Below are 22,176 nucleotides of genomic sequence, written 5' to 3' on the forward strand. Positions count from 1 at the left end.
ATGGCAACATCTTATTTACATGTCATAAAAAGGAGTGACAAATCACATTACAAATACTGAATGCTGTGCCATCCACATACTCACATACTCATATGTACAATAAGGTGATGCCATTTTGAGAAAAGCTAAAACTACAAGTCTATTGTTACTTCAGCCCTCAGACTTGTGCACGTGTCAATATGAGAAGGGCTGAGTAACAATGTGGCTCTACAGAGTAATGCATTTAAATGGACTACAGTAAGATTAGATGTGATCAGGTCATGGTTGTGCGAATACACATAAAGTTAAACATAAAGGAGCTCCTTTTCATACTTTGTGTATTTGGCACAACAACACATCACATGTAACACAGTGAGCCTTAATTTTAGATGGAGAGAATTTGGAATTGATTTATGCAAAGAGCAACATCAGGGATGTAATGACACACTGTCACATTCAGAAATGATACGTTTAAATGTGGTGTTATTACATCCACTTATGGATCAGGGTCCAGAGGCTGAGAAGCTATAGTGATCCATTTGGAGGTGAACTACACACTAAAATATTTACCATTGCTCTCCCAGAGAGAGGCTCCGTAAAGACACAGCATTGATTTGAATGTATGTGTCTTTATGTTTCGTACCAGGTTTTATGCAATAATCGGATCTAAATTTCCCCAAAACTGCTAATAATTGTGTGCAAAGAAGAAAGAAGCACATTACCTCATAGGGTCCATTGGTGGCATAGGGGGACTGAGTCTGAGTATCATCTAACGTCCCGTAGTCAATGCCTGTATTGTAATCTCCTTCTACATTGTTTAGCTGAGTCATGTTGGAAAAGGACAGAAGAATAAAGCAGGCGTTAGCTCAGATGCAGAGGTGTTATGAAGAGGTCTCTATAGACTCTGCTACCGTATACTACGGCTACATCAAGTTAGGGCCGCTCTATCTGCCATCACAGATCTCCCTGTGGAGATACGAGTGGAATGATCTGGATGGACTGGACATGTCTCTAAAGGTTTACCCTAAAACTTCCTCTGGGCCGCGCTGGTGCAGTGGCCTGGTAACCAGGCATCGGGCGCTTCTTCTTAGCGGCATACTTTTTAGCAGGTGATTTTTTGGCAGCCAAGAACTTAAAAGTTTTTGCCTTGGTTTTACTAAGGGACTTTGTGGTCCTCTTCTTTTTCATGGAGACACTACGTTTCACTCTCTGGAAAAGGTTGCAGCAACAAAAAGCACGGAGACAAACACAGAACATTTAAAAAGTGGAAATGACCCAAAGACCTGGACCTGGACTGAGTGCTGCTACATTGAATTTGTAATGTTTCCGAGTCCAGTGAGTGTCATCATGTAAAAGCATGGCTTCCAAAAAGAAATCACTGGTGATGTTTATGCAGCACAACAGTCTAGACCTAGGCCTTTCTTTGACAAACAGAAAATGAGAACATTAAACAAGAATACAGGACACTGAGGCTTTGCCTTTGAGCAACACCTTCAAGCTACTGAGTCACAAGCTCTTTGCTTTTAATGTAAAATGTAAAATGTATTGTTGCTGACTTGTCCAAATGTAAACAATAGTTTAAAGGCATGCTGGAATGCAAAAGCCTCTTAAAGTTGACAGCATTGACTCAGTGAGCAGAGAAAGCAGCCTGTAACACAAACTGAGCTAATGTCCTGGTATTGTGTCATTTTGTAGTGAAATCAGATTTAAAATGAGGACTTGCTCAGTTGTGCATGGAGACATTAGACACAGAGATTTGGGACACGAGACAAATGAGACATGACAGTAACATTAAGTACACCGTGTATCTTCCTGTTTGAATTTACCTGCGGCTCGGCATACTCATCGGTGGGAATGATGTCTGTGGCTCCCTCAGAGTAATCATAGAACTGACTGTAATCTAAGTCAGTAAAGTACTGCATAGCGATACAGAGGAGAGAGAGAGGCATTAGTCAAGGATGCACTCTGCACTTTCTGCACGATGATACCGGACATATCATCCTGAGATCAATGCATTTAAAGCAGGTAAAAGTCAAATATCCATTACGACAAACAAAAATCATTTAGAAGGTATCTGTCTCAAGTTAAAAAAAAAAGTTTCAATTAGAGTAAACAAGGTTTGAAAGTGCCTGTGTTTTAGCTGACAAGCGTAAACAGATGGGATGTTTAAAAGCCCATAAAAGTCAGAAAACAACAAAGAAACCTGAGACAAAAATTCCAGCTGCGTTCAGGGATATCGTAATGGAACTTTCTCACTAAAGGCATGTAAATGATACGCCTCAGGACCCCGAAGTTTAGTCACATTTAAGACTCTTATTAGAAGATAGTGGGTCACTGGGCAAATGCTACTCTTTAGGATGCATGACAAAGCAGACAAGCTTCGTGTAGCTGTTTGTAAGTTCTGTAATTGTTTAAATATTTTAGCAAACTATGATCTGAAGTCAGTACAAAAGACTCAAACATGTTGAGCTTCATGTGTTAGCAGGCAGCCGAACAGGTCATTGGTTAGACAAACACTGTCCACTCCAATGACTGTTTCCTTTTATCTGTTAAAAAGCAAATGTTACGTGCAATGTTAATTTACTCCTAATTGCATCCTTGGGGCTGAAGCTGCGTGTGAGACAGAGTAGAAAAACGAAAGAGGAAATGTAAACGCTTTCCTACTTTAAACTCTGTGTCTGTGCACAGCTCCTATCTGGGTCTCCTGAATATCTGCTTTTTTGGAAATTTTACTATACTATAATATATAGATAAAATGTTAATGGAAATACGGTCACCCAAGACCTAAAGATAGCTAAACTTATGGATACCTACTCAACATAAATGCATGTGTTTCAGTTTAATTTAACCACACTTTGAATGCTTTTATTACATATCACTCATTGTGGTTGATACTAGACACCTACAATATATTGCTTCCTCCGGCTAATCCCCCAGCTTTGTTAGCTATTTGTTTCCTTGTGAAGACATAATCAACACTGCAAACTACACTGTAGGGAGTGGTTAAAAAAAGCACAACTTTACTCTGTGCCATACTTATCAAAATCTAAAGCCTGCAGCTTAACCAATGTCCCGCACTGGATCTGTGAACCCAAGCGAATTTACCAAACCAGACAGGAGTTTTGGCAAAGGCTAAGCCTCAACTTCATTTTTCCCTCAGGGTGGGATTTCCCAAGCTCTAATAAATTACAGTAACAACTTGTCTTTTATCACATACACACAATGAATTACAAGCTTTTAAACAAGTTAAAACAATGAGCGACCAAAGTAATAAAACGAGTTAAGATGTGCGGTGCAAGAACAGGAAAGTTAGACAAAAGTGAGCATATGTAGCTGACCTCCTCAGGGTCCTGTGCTTGTACTCTCTGGCTGTGGGGGGTGTCACAGTCTGGGCTGTAGTGTTCACAGTAGTCATAGGCTGCAGAGGGATCGGCCACAATCAGAAGCTGCTGGATGTCACCCTGCGAAAACCACAAAACACATCGTTAGGTTGAAAAGATCCCAACATATAATCAGCTATTTCTACAGAGAACCGAGAATTTCTGCAATGTGGTGAGGAGAATGTACAAGGCACTAAAAGGCACCCTGGATATAGGAGCTTCATGTGCCCACAATAAAGGAAGCGTGGTAAAAATGGGAATGTGAAATCACAATATTGTTGGTGCTTTATAGTCTGGGAAGAGGTGACATTTTCGAAGGCACATAAAGTCATGCAATACACATAGAAAATGATTACATCTGGGACTAGGATATATGACTAAGATATGTGTTTTAATGATACAACTGCAGTATAGTATGGCAACAGGTCTATACACTGCAAACCAGATGGAAGATAATGTATCTGTACAACTTTTTATTAGTAAACATAGGAAAATCTCTTTTAGAAATTATAGTAACTCTAATGCTATAAGATGCTACTATAATATTGAACATCACGACACGTAAAGCCTGTCGAGAAGTGTCAAAACAACTTTCACACCTAAAATACACTTCTCAAATCATATAGGAGAAAAACATCGAAAACAAAAGAATTCCCTCAAACCCGCATTGGCAAAAAGTCTGTTTTCTGAAGCCCACAGTGTCCTTTGGCTAAAACCGGGACAGAACACCACAACATCAAAATAACACCGCAGCCGAAGAATACACCTCACAAGAAGACACGCAGTGCATGAACGGATAGGCAGTTATTATATGTATCTCACAAAAATAGAAAGTCTTGCTAACAATCATACAGCATCACGGACCAAGAAAGTGAGGTAGATGTTTATGCCATCACTTCTTTGATTTGAAACTTTTTCCTTTTCATTTGAAAGCATCTGGTCGAGCAGAGTATTGCCTCGGCAGGTGACACTATACATTGAACAGAGTCGACGCTGAAGCAGGAAGACACAGAGCATGCTGCAGCTTGTCAGGAGAATGTGAGCTGGAGCTCTTCTGGCCCGCTGTGCTGCAGACACGTTGGAGATGTATGGCTCTTTCACATGTAGCCCAGAGTAAACAGCCATGTGCTAAGGCTTGTCTCTGGGGGAAACAGAGAGTGGTCCTTGAAACTTTCTCTGTTTGAGTTACACATCAGTGGACACCTCTGGTTTGACAGAGCAAAGAGGCCACGAGTGCCTCTGGGGCGGAATGTAGCTTTAAAGGCTTGATTTGTGTCTCACTGGATCGAATGTGACAGAGAGGAAATTGTATGCAACTAAACATATAAATAAAAGTAGGTCATTTGGGGTAAAGTATTTCAAAGTTGTCAACTGGACTGGGTTGTCTGAGTTGAGAAAACTGTTCTTCTTTTCTCAGACTCTTCTTCATGTTCATTGTTAAAACAGAGGTTGAAGAAACATAACGTCTTGAACTTAAATAACTCTTTACAATGTCTATTAAATAATAAATCTTTACAATGATGGAAAACTCCTGGACGACATAGAGCTTACACAGACATTAGCATTGAGACATTAGGTCAATATAAATTAGAGGCCGACCGATATGGGTTTTTCTAAGGCCGATGCCGATATTTTGGGATGCTAATTGACCGATTTTTCCAAATGTCTGGTCTATAATCCTGTAAAAACAAATACTTGGCCGCTCCAGCACTGGATGATTTTATTTATGTTATTACTTTAGGTGATCCATCCAATCATAGTTTCTGTACCAGCATTGATTAGTCATTAGCATTAGCATAGTGTTGCTAGCCGCGGGTAACATCGGACCCGGGGAACATAGGTACGGGGGAACATCGGATCCAGGGCAAGTGCAAGTGACCAAAACGTGACCACAAATACAATTGCGGAGGTTAAAACTAAGTCAGCGATTGAATTCTCCAGATTCTGCACTTCAAAATGACAAGCAGCATGTCCATATTGACGGGAGTTAACTTAAACTGAAGCTAACCATATAGCTAACCACATAGCTAACTTGAAGCTACCCAATATATCGGCCAGCCAAGTCCAAAGTCACTCAAAGAGCTACTATATGCATGAACAATAAGCAACAGAGATATTGTTCCATCTTACAGTGCAGGCATATGGCATCCAACACATATGATTATAATCAAGCTGAAACAACTAGCGCACACATTAAATACAGTATGTAATTTCACACTGATTATTCAAACACTACAATTAAAATCCTTATAGGACATAACGTCCTCCGTGCCGCTGGGGAATCCTGTCTGGAGCAGTGGGAAGGGGAGTCAGAAGTGTCCAGGGACTATGGGTTGATGGGGAAAACCAGAGCAGTCGGAACAAACACACCAGGACATGAAGAAGAAAGTATGAAAACTCCACAAAGAAAGGCCCACACGGATTGGGGATCGAACCCACGGCTTTCTTGCTTCAAGAAAAACGTGCCAACCACTCAACCATGCAATCTTCTGTTCTCTGTACAAGCAAGCTCACACAGAAGCTATATCTTCAATCGCCCCATTGGTGTTTACTGGAAATAAACTTTAAATACTATACCTGCAATCAATCATTTATGTTTACAGTGCCATGTCAACTTCTTCAAAAACGAACACATGTTTACACTTAAGCACACAGGTCTATTTAAAGTTTCTATAAACATGTTAAAAGCCAACACAAGAGAAAAGGAGAATATCTCAGAGGTAGGCACAGCTTATCACAGTTTTGTACTGCTACTATTCTGATAAAAGAGTTTATCATAGCACCCCATATAGATCATGCACAAAAAGACAGCAGCCACAACCTGACATAGGAAGCATCACCATGCAGTTTTTGAGACAGGCATGAGCAGAGGGGTCTCGGACGCAGCAGCTGGGATGGTAAAAGCTGTTTTGTACAGTGCACGGGGGAACACCTGGGGAGGGTTACGCCAACTCCTTGGACCTGTCCTTCATTGCGCAGAGCTGAGATAAAAGCCTCTGGCAACTTGGAGCTTGGCCAGGAGTTTTTTTAAACGTGTCCCTCCCAGCGGCAGCCGCAGACGGAGCAGCAGAAACCGGCCCAGGAGGCGGAGTGATAAAGACTCCGAGGGCAAAGGGCAACGAGGAGAGAGAGCGGCAGGGTCAAGATCAACAGCTGACTCCTGTGAATCTCCAGAGACAACTATCTGTCGCAAACATGAAAAAAGAGCAAACGGAAAGTAGCAGTGCTGCACAGTTTCGGGAAAGAAACATACACACTATTTGCAATTTCTGTTTTATAAGAAAGAGTCAATTCACTGCATGTCTAGGAGCATTAACATTTGAGAGAAGACTGAAATATGAACGAACTAATACAAAAATCCAATGTATTTCCAAACACATTTGTAAAAGTCTAAGTAGGTTTTATACAGTATAAATCCTTATGGAGACAGATTTGTTGTTTTCAGAGTGCATTGCAATATCTAAATAACTACAAAGGATCATTATGGGTATACAATGTAGTCCTTGTAATGCTCTGTTATAAGTTATTGTCATCTGGACCTATTTTTGGCCACTCCACCCTTCATCCATAAAGTTTAGCAGGTTTGATTTTCACAGGCTTTGAAGGTCACTGGAGCCACGTGGTGCCAATTACCGGGTTATCTAACATGAATGGAATGCCCAGTCTGCATTTCTACAAATGAATTGCATCAACAAAGCCAAAAATGTAAAATAACACAAACAAGTGCTCATGACAAGTTTGACGTCATATCCAGTCACTGGTAAGCGTTTAATCTTAACATTGAGCTGACACACATGCAATATTAATGCCCATTGACCTATGACAAGCACAATATGCTAATACTCCAGCTAAGTGCATCTAAAAAACAGCCCAATTTCTGGAGATGGGTCCCCAGGTGCTACACTACTTCTACCCCATTGAGAACAAATTACCATGTTCTTGTTCCATTGAAATTTCCTAGATCTATCTTGTTCACAACTAGAAAGACCTCCAGGAATTATAGTGAAAGTTACAATATGATCCACAAACATATGCCACAAAACATGACAGCATTACAACCAAGACTGTATCTGAATTTATAGAAAATAATTAGCAACATAACTACATTAAACAGAAATGATTTCAAGAACTGTTTTTTTTTTTTATTACTATTAAAGCAAATCATGCCCCTAGAGGCCATAAGCGGCACTGCAGGTGACAAAGGGAGAGAGGGATATTGTACATTGTGCTACAGCCCAATTACACAATGGAGATCATTTTTGTCCCTGAAACTTGGCTGTAAATGCTGCTAAAGTGGCGCTAGCCTACAGTTAGCTTTGCCCATTAGCCTGTTAGCTTCTTCGTGATTCCATTAGTGTGTATTGCGCCTCCGGGTCGGAGCAGGGAAAGTTGCAAGTGAGGTTTTCTGGACAGAGACACCATGGGGAGATGAAAGACCCAAAAATCACCCCATCAACACACTTGTATTACCACCAGAGGGACTACAAAAAGGATTTATTAAGGAAAATAACTTAATACTGCTTTAAGCTAGCTGTGTTACGCCATCTTTTCCTCCTTCCATCCTTGCTGATAGTAATTAGAAGTAACAGGGACCAATCGAAATGGTATTATAATCATCCATACTGCCCCTTTGACATACCTCTGCTCTGGGCTGGTGACCTGCTGTAGCTACTCTAACCCAAAACAACTAACCATGCACCCCCCACCCGATAGAACAGTTCAAAAAGCAGAGCCAAGAAAGCACGCATGGGTAGATTTGGATATCTTTAGGTAAAGGACGCCCAGGGATGAATAGATGAATAGACAGACTCATGGGCTGGACAGTTGAGGAAGAGGAGGAGCAGAGGGCGGGGGGGGGGGGGGTGAGGAAGGCCCAGGACTCCTATGAAAGAGAACCATTCATCCGCACCAGAGCCCTCAGCGGCGGTGGTCACCTCCACGAGGGCAGGTATGCTCTGAATAACACGCTTATGAAAAATGCAGGTCAGCAAATCAAGTCCAATGTCAAACCCTGTGCTATAAGGCCCTGCTTTACCACGTTGCTGTACCGTATTCACATTATCCATACTATCCAACCGTATCGTAGGTAAGCGGTCTCACCGGTGGATCGCAGGACTACTTTCACAGGGTCACAGGACTTTGCTTATAATCACTGTTGATAAAATGTTTTTGCAAAATCTCTCTTAAGATGCACGACTGAATCAACATCATTCTTTGAAGGAATCACACATTTTTTCAATATCTTGCTCATCTTTTTCTCTGCAATGATTCATGGACCAAATCAATGTTTTCCACTCATTAACACAAACCCTTCCACTGTGTAAAATAGTAACAGTATTAGCTGCAAATCAGTTAAAGAAAGTTAGGGCGATAATTGAGATTTACAAAAGTTGAGATCGTGATATCTATTGATCTAGATTAATTGCACAAGTGGATTTGGCTTATCACGATCCGCTGAGGCTGGGTCCGTAGTTGCACCAGTTTAGAAGCACTGTCCCAGGTCACTGTAATCCTTTACTTTACTGTTGCTGTCCATATACTCAACAAACCTCCTCAACACAATGGTTTACAACAAAACTTATTGGAAAACTTTTAGGCAGAATCATCCCTCTCATCCACAGCTCATTGCACTACAAAGAGAGTTATGTCAGTGCTTTATTATTCAACTTTGTCACAAATGATAAAAGCTAGAAAAAGTAGGATCTTTGTGGTGCTTCCAAACAAATGATCAAAAATGGAGAAAAGGCAAAAGTGGGCCAGATTCTCACAGGACATGCTTCTGGTTAAACAGATTGTATCGCGTCGTTTATTTTCTCAATGTAATCCAAGGCTTGGACATTAAAATCCGAACCATTTCCTTCCCTTGTATCCCAGCATGCACTGGGGTCTGAGGCGGCACAGAGAACAGACTGGTGACCTGTTCCAAAAACCACACAGAGAGGACTCCTGTTGACTTTCGCCTTTTTTCAGGCTTTCTGCAGGGCAACACTTGACTGGACAGTGGACTCATGGTTTTAACATACGGGACTGGACTGAGCTCTTGGGCATTGAACCGGGATTAAGGTTAGAATATCGTTATTTTAAAGACACACTATGGAACATCCTGGCACCAAATATGCTTTTAATGATCAGCCAGACAAAGACAATACTACATTTACAATGTGTTTTCAAAATAGGCACGTTGAAGCTGATCTAAATGTATGAAAGTGAAAGCAAAGCAGCGCGAGTCTGGTCTGAAGAGAGTTTTAACTGCACGACCTGAATTACTCCTTTATCAAAGCGTGAAAGTCGACTTCCCTCCCGCACATCCCACTTGTTCACTTGAGTTAATTAGAAGCTCTTCTCTGCAGGAGTCCATAGCGAGACAGAGTTGAGACGTGAACAGGGCAGACCGCCAAGGCTAACACTGCGCTAATTTAGCCTCTGACTTCCTGATTCACGCTGAAGGAAAATTGCTCTATATTTAGACACACAACAGCGCACATGGTCTGTTTTTCTTGCGAAAAATGTCACGTAAAGCCGTGATGAAAATAAAGATTGTTTTCCATTTATTCTGTGAAATGTTGCACGTTGTTGGCTTTAAGGTCCAAATCCAATAATAAATCAATGTTTTTGGCCAATGTAACATTCTAAAAGTCCCAACTAAGGGACGTTTTTGCACATTCATCATCATGCATGCGCCTTGTCAGAGAGTAAAAGAAATGTTGCCAGGCCCCGGGAAGGGTATGCTGGGAAATCGATTGTGGAGTGAAACGAGGTACATCCAAAACTGTCTTCCGAGCAAACGACTCAGGAGCAAACACGGTCCTCACACAGCGTCCATCTGACCTTCTCCTAAACTACGACTGTCCCCACACTGAAGCCTTTGTCCAATGTTATTGACACAAACACAACCCCAACCCCAGGACAGGTCCCAATGTGTGCTCTTCATTCTGTTCGTGGCCTTAGGCATTTGAGAAATTTGGCGAAGATTTGTGTGACGTTTTTGGCATCAATGGCGCCAAGCAACAGAGTTTTATTAACCAGGACCTTAGCAAAGTAGCTCATTATGTTTGGTCATAATTTCAATTGCTGAGTTTCAGGTGACATCACAGCGTTCTAAAGGCCTACAATATTTATACAGGTGGAGGACAGGTAAAATTATTTTGTTTTTGAGGAGGTTTTTGATGTTGTACAGAAAGATCATGGAGATAGTAAATAATATTAATGATAATTTTTGTAATTCATACATTTTCTTTTTACAAACTACTTGTAAAAGTGTATTCATTTAATAGGATCAACTGGCTCCTGCCCCCCACATGGTAGTGTGACATCATCACATTATAGAACCTGAAAACAACCAATACCTGATACCAAAGGTTCCAAATTACACACATTAGACTGCATCCATACTCATTTTATAGCAAAAGAAGCAAAATATGCTACATTTATTTATTTCCACTTGTGCTACTGGATTGTATAGGTGTCTAGTAGAACAGCCCCGCAACTTAAGACATGAGGAGATGAACATCGTGGACCGTATACAAGGATTATGGGCCAAGTAAAACAAATTCTTCTATTGAGATTCCCTCACCCACATACAAAAAGACAAATAAAGCAAAACATCACTTCTGTTGCTCACATTGACTGATTTTGATTTACAGTTTGATTTTTTGCCCTCATTCATCATAAGATAGAAGTTTCAAAATACACAATATAACATGCTCTACTCCAGTACCAGTGCGCTTCACAAGTTTCTCAAATCAACGCACTGTAGTCATTATTCATTCACTTCACACTCTGTGGTGGTAAGCTACTTACACACCACATACACACAGGCAGTGGGTGAAGTGTCTTGCCCAAGGACACAAAATTACTTCCATTTGAGTCCCCTTAAGTCCAAACTCAACAACAATGAGGTGTTGCTTCCACAGAAGACTGTCGATTAAAGAGCTCCATGCCGATAATTAACATTGATCATAGGTTTAATCACTATATGATTAATTGCATAGCCTTATAGAGGATTATGAAGGTTGGCTTTAAACTTTATACTCCAAATAACAAGGTAGTAGATCATACTGTATGTGGAAAAGAGTATCTGCTTTCAGTATCTGGTTTCAGTAATGGGTACCATTTCGTCCAAAAGATGTTTTTTCATCACGTAAGACCCATTAGCTTAGATTAATGTATTGTTTTCACCTTATTTAAATGATCTAATAAGCTATCTAAGCTATTTTTTGTTTGTTTTGCTTTGTTTTCTTAGCATTTTTGTTCATCCCTTTATACCCATCATCTTCATACTATCGCTCAATCTACCAATCAATATCCGCGCAGCCCATAAGCACACAACAAAACACAACCTGCCGTTTGTCACATCCAAGTGTGAACAACCAAACAATAAAATCGGATCTATGCAGTAAGTCCAAACTGGGCGCTAAGGCTTCCAATGCGAACATAGCCTAAGTGTCTGTAATTACAAGGGAAGGAGCGCTTGAACAAAGGATCAGGGCGGCCTGAGAAGTATACCCAAAAGCTCATGCGCACTTTCAGGAACAACTCAAACAAACAAACAAGAAAAGCGGCCAAATTTGACCGCTTAGGCTTGGAACAATTCCCAATCTGGATGGACTGCCAGAACTGCAAATACTTACTGTAAAATAAAGCATTATACAACGGTGTGACCCGAAAACCAAGGCTTTCATTTACCACAAACCTAAACCTTTATAACTGAGATCTGCAAAATATGTGAAGCCACTCTATGTATCAAGGCATTAAACATAGAATCTACTAAGTGACTTTGAAAATGCAGATTAAAGATGAAAAAAGACCAACATTTTCATTAATATGTGAAGTCTAGATCTTGGAACAACATGTGCACATTTTCAAAGGATGATTAAAAACAGCTGGCAACGACTGAAGCTCTATTCACTCACTAGATAAAATCATGGTTTTGTTCAAGTCAAGACTGAGAGCAGTCATTACGATCCTAATTATAAATGTTGTTTTGAGGAAGTCTTACCTTGAAGCCCTCCTCTTGGTTCCTGGTGCCAAAGAAAGTTTCGCCGTCAGCGTTGATCGTGCCCTGGTCACTTCGTAGGAGAGGTTTCGAGATCTTAGTTTTGCAGTCTACAATGATAGACACAGTCTTCTTGTCTACGCTGATAGCCACACGATGCCACCTGAGTGGAAAACAAACAAAAAGAAATTTAGATTCAAGGCATTATATACAAGACCAGTGTTGCACAACCTGTTTGTTGGTCATGGCCACTATTTAAAAAACATGAACAAATTACATTCAAAGGGGCTAAATGCAAGTTGGCCATTTTATACTCACTACTGCCACCTCAGGTCATACGTGTAACTGCACCTTCCATATAAAGCTTGTGCATGACGGCCCAAAGTAACACCTTTTTGAGTGACAGTGCAGGATTTTAGAGGAAGTTGTGGTGAATAGGGGCTCATAACACCTTAGGACATTGCTGGAACATGTAGAGGGAGGAAAATACATATTTTTTAATTTTTTAAAATCTGTATAGTCCCTTTAAGGTATAAGCATACTATTGTCCCCGTATGGAAATTTGTCCTCTGCATCTGATCCATCTCTCCCATCTCCCCTGAGAGAGGAGAGACATCGAGCATATTGTCGGGTGGCAAACTGGACCCACAATACTGAGAACAGAAAACATTCTGTATATTCTGCAGCCTAAACCCCTGGACCATCTTACAGTAGTTCCCAGCTGCAATAGACAATAAAGGTACATGGAAGCAGGTTCAAAAACATCACCAATGTTTTCCCCTTGAAATTTCACTGTTAAACGTTGATACAGGGGGAAAAAAGTCCTCACAGCATCTATCAGTTCAAGGGCTAACCCAGGTCGCACGTGAGCCGGACACCTCCTGCACGTCCGGACTGTTTGCCTGTGCACTTTAGCGCTATTGCATACCAGGCTGCAGCAGACCACATTCTTGCCCCAACACTCTGGCCCTGTTTAACACGGGATTACACTCATTAAACTCCAAACTTAATCCTCCTCCAGCGTTACTCGGCATGACAGACGTGGTGAACATTGTAGAAAGTGAGTGTCAGAACGCAGGAAGGTCTCTCTTGCCAGAGCAGGAGGCCTACAGTCAAAACATTGTTCTTGGGATGCAAGATGAGACTTGGACATGACTCTGTTTGATATGGTAATCCAAAGAGCTTTTTTGCTAATCAATGAGCGTAACTGTAACTGTATATTAATTTCTTTATTCATTCCGCTTTGAGATCCCACATGGACACATTCCACAGAAGGGCAGCATGGCTCAGAGTGGGAAATGACTGTGCCACTTTTTGTGGGTTAGCGACAAGGCAGGAGGGGATTACCTGTCACCTTATATGGCAGTGAAGCTGAGGGGGGCTTTTATAAGTTTGTACAATTTCTTTAGAAATCACGACGAGTCAAAACTTAGGCCGTGTTGTGAAATCAAGTTGAAACGTGTTGCACTTAAAACTCCAAGCATCAGTGGTGGAAACTGACATAGTAAAATGTAAAAGAACATATAAAAAGGTCAAATTTGAGTTACTTTCTCTTGACCTCAGTACATTTTATGAATAATGTACTTTCATTTACTTACATTTTAGAGCCTGTATCTGTTCTTTCTACTCCAGTTGACCTTTGTACAGGATTAAAAGTAAACTCCAGTAAAGAAGTTCTGATCAGAAACATAAGAATAAAACATCTGTGACATTCAGTCTCCTCTGTATGACAGTTGGATATTTTTATACTTTTACTGATGCAGTATTTTAATCTGTTGCAGTTGGAGCAGTCCTTCCACCCCTGCCAAACCTACACAATGAACAAATTCATTAACAATTAGGAGCAGTTCGAAGGTCTACATGCTACGAAGCATAAGAAAGTTCCACAGGAACTGGCAACAGGACAGAATGGATTTGGTTGGAGGAATAGTCATTCCAAATTTTACAAGAAACTTACTAAAGGCTCATCCAACTTCCTTCTGTCCAGATAACACTGGTGCATGCTTTAGAAGTCAGCACAAGCCACTTGGAGCCAGAGGGATATTGTGACCGGAGCATGACCCACTTTCCAGCTCAAAAGCAAGCCTCGATAGCGTCTTCAAGAAGTCTACATAAGCCTTATTTACCACAAGCCGCCACTATACATTACAGTGTTGCCCAGGGCAGCAATGCAATAACTCAGCTAAAGCTAATGCTACAAAGAACGTCAGTGTTGTTTCCTCATGTGTGAGGTAATCTAACGTAAGCAAAAAGGTAGTTTGAGGACTTGCTTCCACTCTGAAGCCCCTCCCAAAAAATAACAGAGCACTGGGTTCATGGATGAGGTCAGGTTGCCCATAGCAGTCCCCGCTGTGCCACAATAATCTCTCAGTCTCCTCGTCCTGTCTCTGTAATGCCCCTGTCCTGTCTATGAGCTACTGACCCCCGGTGGGACAGATAATCCGGTGATGGGCGCCCACAGAGCAACAATGGCAAGGTCTGCGTTGGGTTTCTAAGCTGCGGCCAGAGGGCCAAGACAGTGAAAGTGTTGGGGAGGATACTGTACACAGCTTAGGTCCGTGCAAAATCTAATCTAATTTCAAGGTCAGGAGGTTCACATTGAGCTACTGAACAATAAATATGTGAATTGATGAAAAGACAAGCAAAAGATCTGACACAGGTGGTGTTGAAGCAATACTTTGAAGCAGTCATGCAGTATGGGAAAGGAGCAGAGTCATAGAAATGCAGCCTCAGCATTTTAAATGGGTAAAATAGGTTGCAAGCTTTGATACCAGAAATAAGTTTTGCTCCAATACCTATACAAGGACTATTGATGCCATATGCCTTTTACATGACAGAGGCCACGATCTTTCATGCTCCTCACCAGCTCAAACTAAATGAGAAAAGTGAAAAAGAAAAGTGCTTATGTACCAAGTATAGGAAGACAAAAATCAATCAGTCAATCCACTCTATAAATTTGATGACTGTGAAAGCATGCAGGTCAGGTTGGCTCACAAAGGCATGGGGTACTACGTCCGTTCTGACCAAGTTCATTGTACAATCGTATAATGACAAATAAAGCTCTTTTCCACCCACCTTAACCACATTTTCTCCAGTTTGGTTTTACCCAAATCTAAAAGCTTGAGTTTACAGCCTGTAGGCCAGTGTAACACCTCATTTGAAACTACGGCCTACAAAACTGTTTATTACTTTTTTGTTGTAGTTTAATCCTCCCTTTTGTCGCTATTTTGACGCTTTGTTCAAGAACCTTTTAGAGTTGGATGAAGCCAAAAAAAGAGGTTGGTAATATCTAAGAAATGAAAGACATGATGATTTCTTCTTCTGATATTGGTATTTATCCACCCTTGACTAACTCTATCCTCAGTGCGGAAAAGGCAAGTGGGACTTTTTAGTTTTGGGAGATTACCATTAAGTCATTGACTACAAACGTTCATCCAAACCTATAACAGTACAATGACTAATGGAAACAGTAAGACTGATCATACAGCCATAATCTGATATGAAAGCCTTTGAACACGTTTTGCCCATTCTTCTCTCAAAACACGCGGCTATAAAAGAGCAAGAGAGCACCAGCTGTTTGGAGCCGCTGACATTTTTTTGTGATAACCCTCGTCCCATCTGCTTGTGTTTTGATATCGCCTCAATAAAAGAGCGCAGGGTGTGTCTTAACTACATGCTGCGCCGTTGACATACTTTCCGTCAGCCAGGTTGAGGGTGTTGAAGAGTGGGTAGTCCTCCGGCGCAGGTTTGCCGCTCTGATCCTCGTACAGGAACACGGGGGATCTTCCGAGCTCCACGCCCAACTGCTGGACTCCCTGCGCATTGTAGACGGACAGCAGGAAGGACTGGAGGCTGGACTTTGGGCGGACTGTGGTCAGGATGGAGAAGTCTTCTGGGAATGCACCACCTAGAGGAACGAGGGTGTTTAGGGATTATTAGAGTGGGTCAGTTTAGTCACCCTATGGTACACTGGCTCTGAGCAAGCTACTTCCGATGCATCAGTATTTTCCAGCTGTCAATAAGCCAGACCAGCATAAGCAGATAGACATGTTGTACAGACTTTTGCCTAACATGTATTTGCCGTGTCATAGAGCAGGGGTATGTTTTACTTTGTCACCATAGCATATTCTTATGAACTATTCATTATTATATTTTTATAGGTTAATCTTGTTTTTACAACCTACTTGGTGGGTTCTGCAAAACAGTCTTTCGTTTTTATGTGCGCATAGAAAGGACAATAAATTATTTATAAAAGACGATGGTTCTGAGCAAAATGTAAGCAAATAATTAGAATACAATTAAATTACAAAGTGTAGTTCCACAGATTGAGTAAACCTGGGGGTTCAAAGAATTTTAAAACATTAGACAGCGTTTTTTCATATTTTATCAGGAGCACAGATCTCATTAATCATATTTATATATTTGAAAAGGAGGGACAATATATATTAATGAACATGTTCACAAATATAAATATGCCAGATTATAGCTTTAGGCTAATTTCCATCTGAAAACCCCCTGGCAGGTTGGTGTTACACACAAGTTAGTAAAAACATACAGAGACACTATATACAGACTATGTACAGAGAGAGACAAGGACGGGAACAGTGACCACATCATGTTAGGACAAACGATAACAACAAGAGAGGACAACAAAGGACAATATAGAAAACAGTAACAGAAATGCATTGACTGTATTCACAAACCCCAGTATTGCACATGCCCTGACAGACCTGATATGGCACTGACCCATATTGCACCATTCTCTATTGCACTGACCCATATTGCACCACCCATGTTATACTGACTCTTATCGCACAACCCGTATTACACTGATAATTGTAGTCCATATCCCACCCTCATCAGAGCGCTATTTAATCAAATTGTGACCCAATGACAAACAGTTTATCTGCAGAGATAATTAAATCATGATACAGTGATATTCTGGTTAACAAGGCTCTGTGCTCCATACTCTGTCATACTTTTCCCTTTCCCTCTTTCTATTTCTTTCCTTTATAATGCTCTGTGCGAGTGACAGGTGAATTATCCAACTCCTAGTGAAGTGTGAACTCTCAGAAGAAGCAGACCTCTTCAATCAATTATGATGTGTCATCCCAAATATTGTTTGGCTTCTAAGAAAATTTGAATGCACCTTGATTTATAGAAGCAAGAAATAAAACTGTATCTCTGAGTGTAGAAACCTTGTTAGTCTCTCAATGGTCCAAATGTGGCTTTTAGGGTGGACTTACCGGGGAATAGCTGCGTGGTGGGGGCCTTGAGCTGGACGTGGTTGGCGACTCTGTAAGCTGTGTCTGGCTTCGATGCTCGTCGGTGTGTGCAAAATCCTGATGTTCTCGTCACTCCTTCAGGGGTACTTTGAAATTCTAATACTTTTAGGACGTCCACTGGCTCTGCTGTTGAAGGGAAGTGGGCAAAATATTAGTTAAAAATCAGTGTTGGGTTGGGCTAGAAAAAAACTTGGTAAGTAAAAACATAATTTGTGTACAGATTGAACAGAAATCATTAAAGGTTGTAGTATTTCATCCCTAAACCACAATTAGCTTAAATATAATGTTTTTTCCCCAACATGTCCCATTGCTTTCTATAATAATGAAGTATAAGTGACAATGAGGGCCCCGGTGGTGATAAGTGTAATGAAGTGTTTATAATCCAGCATGGGCAGAGCCTCGAACCTCTAATTGACTGTAGATTGTAATAATTGTTATAAAGAAACAAATGGCACTAATGGCAAACATATACCTACACAGAAACAAGTGAATAGTCAAGCGAGTGTTCAACTTCAAAACAACTTAGTACAGTCTATATTGCACATCTCTGTCTGGCTCTCTTCTATCTATAACCCCTTATGTGTCAGGAAAGAGTCCAGGTTAACTGCAGCATAAGCCTATTTTCAGAAACATATTTCTGTAACTGTATATTTTTACCTGGAAAAGAATCACCAGAACCTTTAATATGAGGCATTGTATAAAGAAACATTTGTGTTAGCCACAGTAATATGCACAGAAACCTATGGGAAAGGCTTAAATTATAACATAGTCAGAAACAATCTCAACTTCTGCATCATAAACAAAACTACTTTCAGACAAAACAGCTTAACTGAACATAATGATGGTAATGCTAAGGCGAGCTGACTTATTGGTCAGTATTTCGTTAGAGAGCTACTCAAACATTTAAAAATGTGCTTTATAAATTGGCATGAATAAAGTGATTGCATTATTATAAAAGTGGTAGTCAAAATCCTCACTCAATATCTGTGATATATTATACAAACAACTGGTACAGATACAGTTTTAACTAAGGAAGACTAGTCAGTTTTCACGTGGGGCCCTGGCTAAGGAAGGTAAACAGGAAGTTTTTTCTGAATCCACTGTTTTGGTTTTGCACATTACTGAGAACTTGAGAAGTGTCTATTATACAAAACTTTCTGTCTGAGAGCTATGCAGTCAATACTTTTACATTCCTTCAAGGGGGAAAGGCTGAAAGCATGTTCAGTTCTGTTAAGACCTGTATCTGCGTGTAGGTAGGCTATATATTTTTCAATATGGTTCGCGTACTCAGTTATGCAAACAATATTTGAGTTTATAGTGCAATTCATTCTAAATGAGCAAAGCCACATGTTGTAGGCGTTTCTGCCCTACACCAAAAGGTCCAGAAGTGAACACAGAGTACCTGATCCCACATTGTGAAAAAACGGTCAGCAAAATCAGATCAGCAAAACATCACTCCATAGGAATCCCGTCACTTAGCACTAGCCCTTGTTGTTCTTTCAGAGATGGACCAGTACTTTCTTTGGACCCTGAATTGAGGACTTCATTGTGAGCTCCTGCAGTGCAGCACTCAGGACTCATCTGTTCCAGATGTGTCAGTTTGGCCGGGCAGCGACCCTCGCACCATGGTGCTGAGAAAACGTCAACAACAGCCAATCCATTAAGGCTGGCCAAATGAGTGTGCGGAGGATTTTAAGAGCGCACATGGGACGACTGTGACATTGCCCAGAGGCTACACAAATATAGCAACAGGCAAGAGTGAGCACCACAGATAGAGGATGGAAGAGAAATCCCAGCCAATCAGAGCGGCCGCCTCTATGCCTCATCCCAACATCACTGTTCTAATGACACAGACAGGTGAAAGGGGAGGAGCTCAAATTATTGCTATAATTTGGTGATAGTTGTCATGTTTTACAGAAAACAGAAGTGTTTCAACGCTATAACATGACATTGCCTCCAGAACAATGGCCAAATGACCTGCCTCTCTGCACTCCATCTCGTGCCCGCTAAACAGCCCCTGAAGAAGCCCTCTCTGTCAGCGTCTGGTTGGAAAAGGTGAAGTTGGCTGGTAAACGGAGGAGGACCTTTTCACCTGCAGCTCCTTGAGACTCTAATAATATCTTGAGCCAGAGTGTCTCTCTCACCCCCACCCCTCGCTCGCCCTCTCCTTCCTCCAGCTACCACCGCGCTACCAGCTAAAACAAGACGGCTTTATACTGCTGTCATTCCAGGGAAACCTTACAGGGACCTGCCCTTTTTTTCTCCAAGCATTTTTCACTCAACTCATCTCCCTTTCACAACAGATTGACTCCTGAAGATCAACTGAAATAAAATACAAGCACAAATCAATGAAAGTATTCAAATGTGGAATTAATCAGGAAGAAAGTAAATGTTTGAATTGCAAAAAAAAATGATGCAAAAATGTTTAGCCAAGTTGATTGGCTGATGGATGTATATAAGAAGTAGGGAAAGATAGGGCTCTGAAAATACTAGCTTTGAGTGTTGGAATGCAGATCAGAGCCCGCGCCCCAGGGGTAGAGAGAACGTGTCTGTACACCGCTGGATGGAGAAGGCACCCTGCGGAAAACTCCGACTGCTCATAGAGAGAAGAGGGGGACCGATCATCAGGGGGCCTCCAGCTGAATACTTTACACAGTAATGATTTAGGACTCACTCAAATGTGATCCCGTTGGTGGAAGTGGAAAATGCTCTGACGCTGTTTTGTAAGTTAAGTCTGCTGCTGAAATAATACTGATTCTCTTTCTTTCTCAAAGAAAAGTGTCAAAATGCTTCAGAAGATGACCCAAGGTGCAAGGCCTATCCTGAACTTTGTGACTTGTGGCTATTATGGCTGCAGGCTATTGGCCCAGTCCACAGCCCGGCTCTTTGAAGGCTCTTAAATCATAGGGAAGCGCAACAAGGACCATCATCAAATAAGAGCTCAGTACTTAGGACGGGAAGCATTCCCACCGGCGCTCACAGTCCACACAACACAGCCTTGTCCCGGGCCCAACATCTAAGTGCAAACTGGGAGAGGGTAGAGCCCGGGGTTCCTCGTGGGGGGTGGGGGCAGTTCATCTGTGCAGTGGGCTTCAGTGTGGACCAGGCCAGTGTGGAGACAGGGTGAGCTGTGTGTTGCCTGCGCCCATGAAAAGAAACCGACACTCAAAAAGAGCCTTTTATCAAAGGAGTCACTTCATTCTAAACTGAAAAAGGAATATAAAGCCAACAAACATCTATCACAATATCACTACCTCTCCACCTCAAGTGGCTCAATTCTTCAAACTCAAAGGGAGTATTAGATCATGAGTGCAGAGCAGATGTTTTGTGCCTCACTGATCCAAGCTGGCATGTTGTATAAAGTCAAATGCCCAGTAGGTTAGTCCACCAGACAAAAATATCGCTATGCACCCTAAATGCATCCTAAAAAGTTGTCTCCCCTTGATGTCAATGAGCGCATACCAGGTGCAGCTTAGGATGAATTTAATTAGGAGGTGTTTCATCTTTCATTCATGCGTAAAACAGCGTCTGGGCTAATGTGTGGTAATGAATATTGTGTTTTTGGACAACAACATATGTGCACTGAATTATAGGTATACGTTTTTTGTCTCCCGTAGGCTATGGGTTTTACTGTAAAGTGTTGTGACTTTGACACAACGATCAACAAAACAAAGGTTGTGCGTAATTGGCTTAGTCGATAGCTACGTTACGCGTGTGCGTGTCTTGGCTCAAAAACACGACTCCTCTGATTGTAAAGAAAAAAACACGATCGTTTTAGTCCAGGTATGATAATCTCCATCATCTGTGAAAGAGTTCCCAGGCGGCGCAGTAGTGGTTTCTCGCTCCGTGCCATTTCGGACATTCATTTGGCCGCAATCTTCTTACCTGCATTGGCAATTGACGCGTGTAGAACCAGGGTTAAAGTGATGAATGCCGTTACAGTGGAATCCATAATCCACCTTCTCGTTTTCCACCTTGTGGAGCACCTCTGCATCTCCATGGCCAGGCGCCCACCAGTGAACCAAACTCTCGGGCGACTTTCAGGTAATTTAAACAGGCGTCCCTTCCACAATCCCAAATGATGGAGTAAACCGTCCTACAAAAAAGCCATAGGTGTGCGTTTAGCCTCTTCTCTCAGCCACAACGAGGCCCCCGATCCTCCTTCCCAGTGCCCAGCCTTCACAGTGAAGGAAGTCGGGATTTAACCAAAGCGCACACAGTGCAGACTGTACACTTGGTGCGTCCGCGGACGTGAGGGCTGGGCGAGCTCCACAAACCAGCGCCACGATTACAGGGAACTGACACGGCAACCAGCCCCCGATTAGCAAATCACGGGGCAGGAAATTCTCCTGCGGGTCCACCCATTGACTTTGTAAAGCGCCCCCCGAAGTCTGTGGCCGGTGCATCTGGGAAAATAAAACCTGGCACCAGATGCAGGAGTCGATGCAAAGTGTTGAACTCAACTATAATTGCAGATGTGTAGAGGATAAACTGGCAACAAGCTCACATAATGAACTTGAAAAATGAAAGCAACACG

General features: G+C 41.7%; 1 protein-coding gene across 1 annotated transcript in view; it reads right to left on the bottom strand.

Moving 5' to 3' along the window:
- col11a1a (collagen, type XI, alpha 1a) overlaps positions 1 to 21,851 on the bottom strand; it is a 92,793-nt gene extending 70,942 nt beyond the window's left edge. Inside the window, exons 1-7 of the mRNA XM_079576018.1 lie at positions 21,525 to 21,851; positions 17,601 to 17,765; positions 16,048 to 16,261; positions 12,358 to 12,517; positions 3,318 to 3,440; positions 1,806 to 1,895; positions 702 to 800 (exon numbers count right to left, since the gene is read on the bottom strand). Coding sequence (XP_079432144.1) covers positions 702 to 800; positions 1,806 to 1,895; positions 3,318 to 3,440; positions 12,358 to 12,517; positions 16,048 to 16,261; positions 17,601 to 17,765; positions 21,525 to 21,639 — 966 coding nt within the window. The 5' untranslated portion in view covers positions 21,640 to 21,851. The remainder of the gene's footprint in view (positions 1 to 701; positions 801 to 1,805; positions 1,896 to 3,317; positions 3,441 to 12,357; positions 12,518 to 16,047; positions 16,262 to 17,600; positions 17,766 to 21,524) is intronic.
- Between the last annotated feature and the right edge of the window lie 325 nt (positions 21,852 to 22,176).

Source organism: Gobius niger (genome assembly GCF_951799975.1).
Source record: "Gobius niger genome assembly, chromosome: 18".
In the NCBI taxonomy this organism is placed as follows: domain Eukaryota; kingdom Metazoa; phylum Chordata; class Actinopteri; order Gobiiformes; family Gobiidae; genus Gobius; species Gobius niger.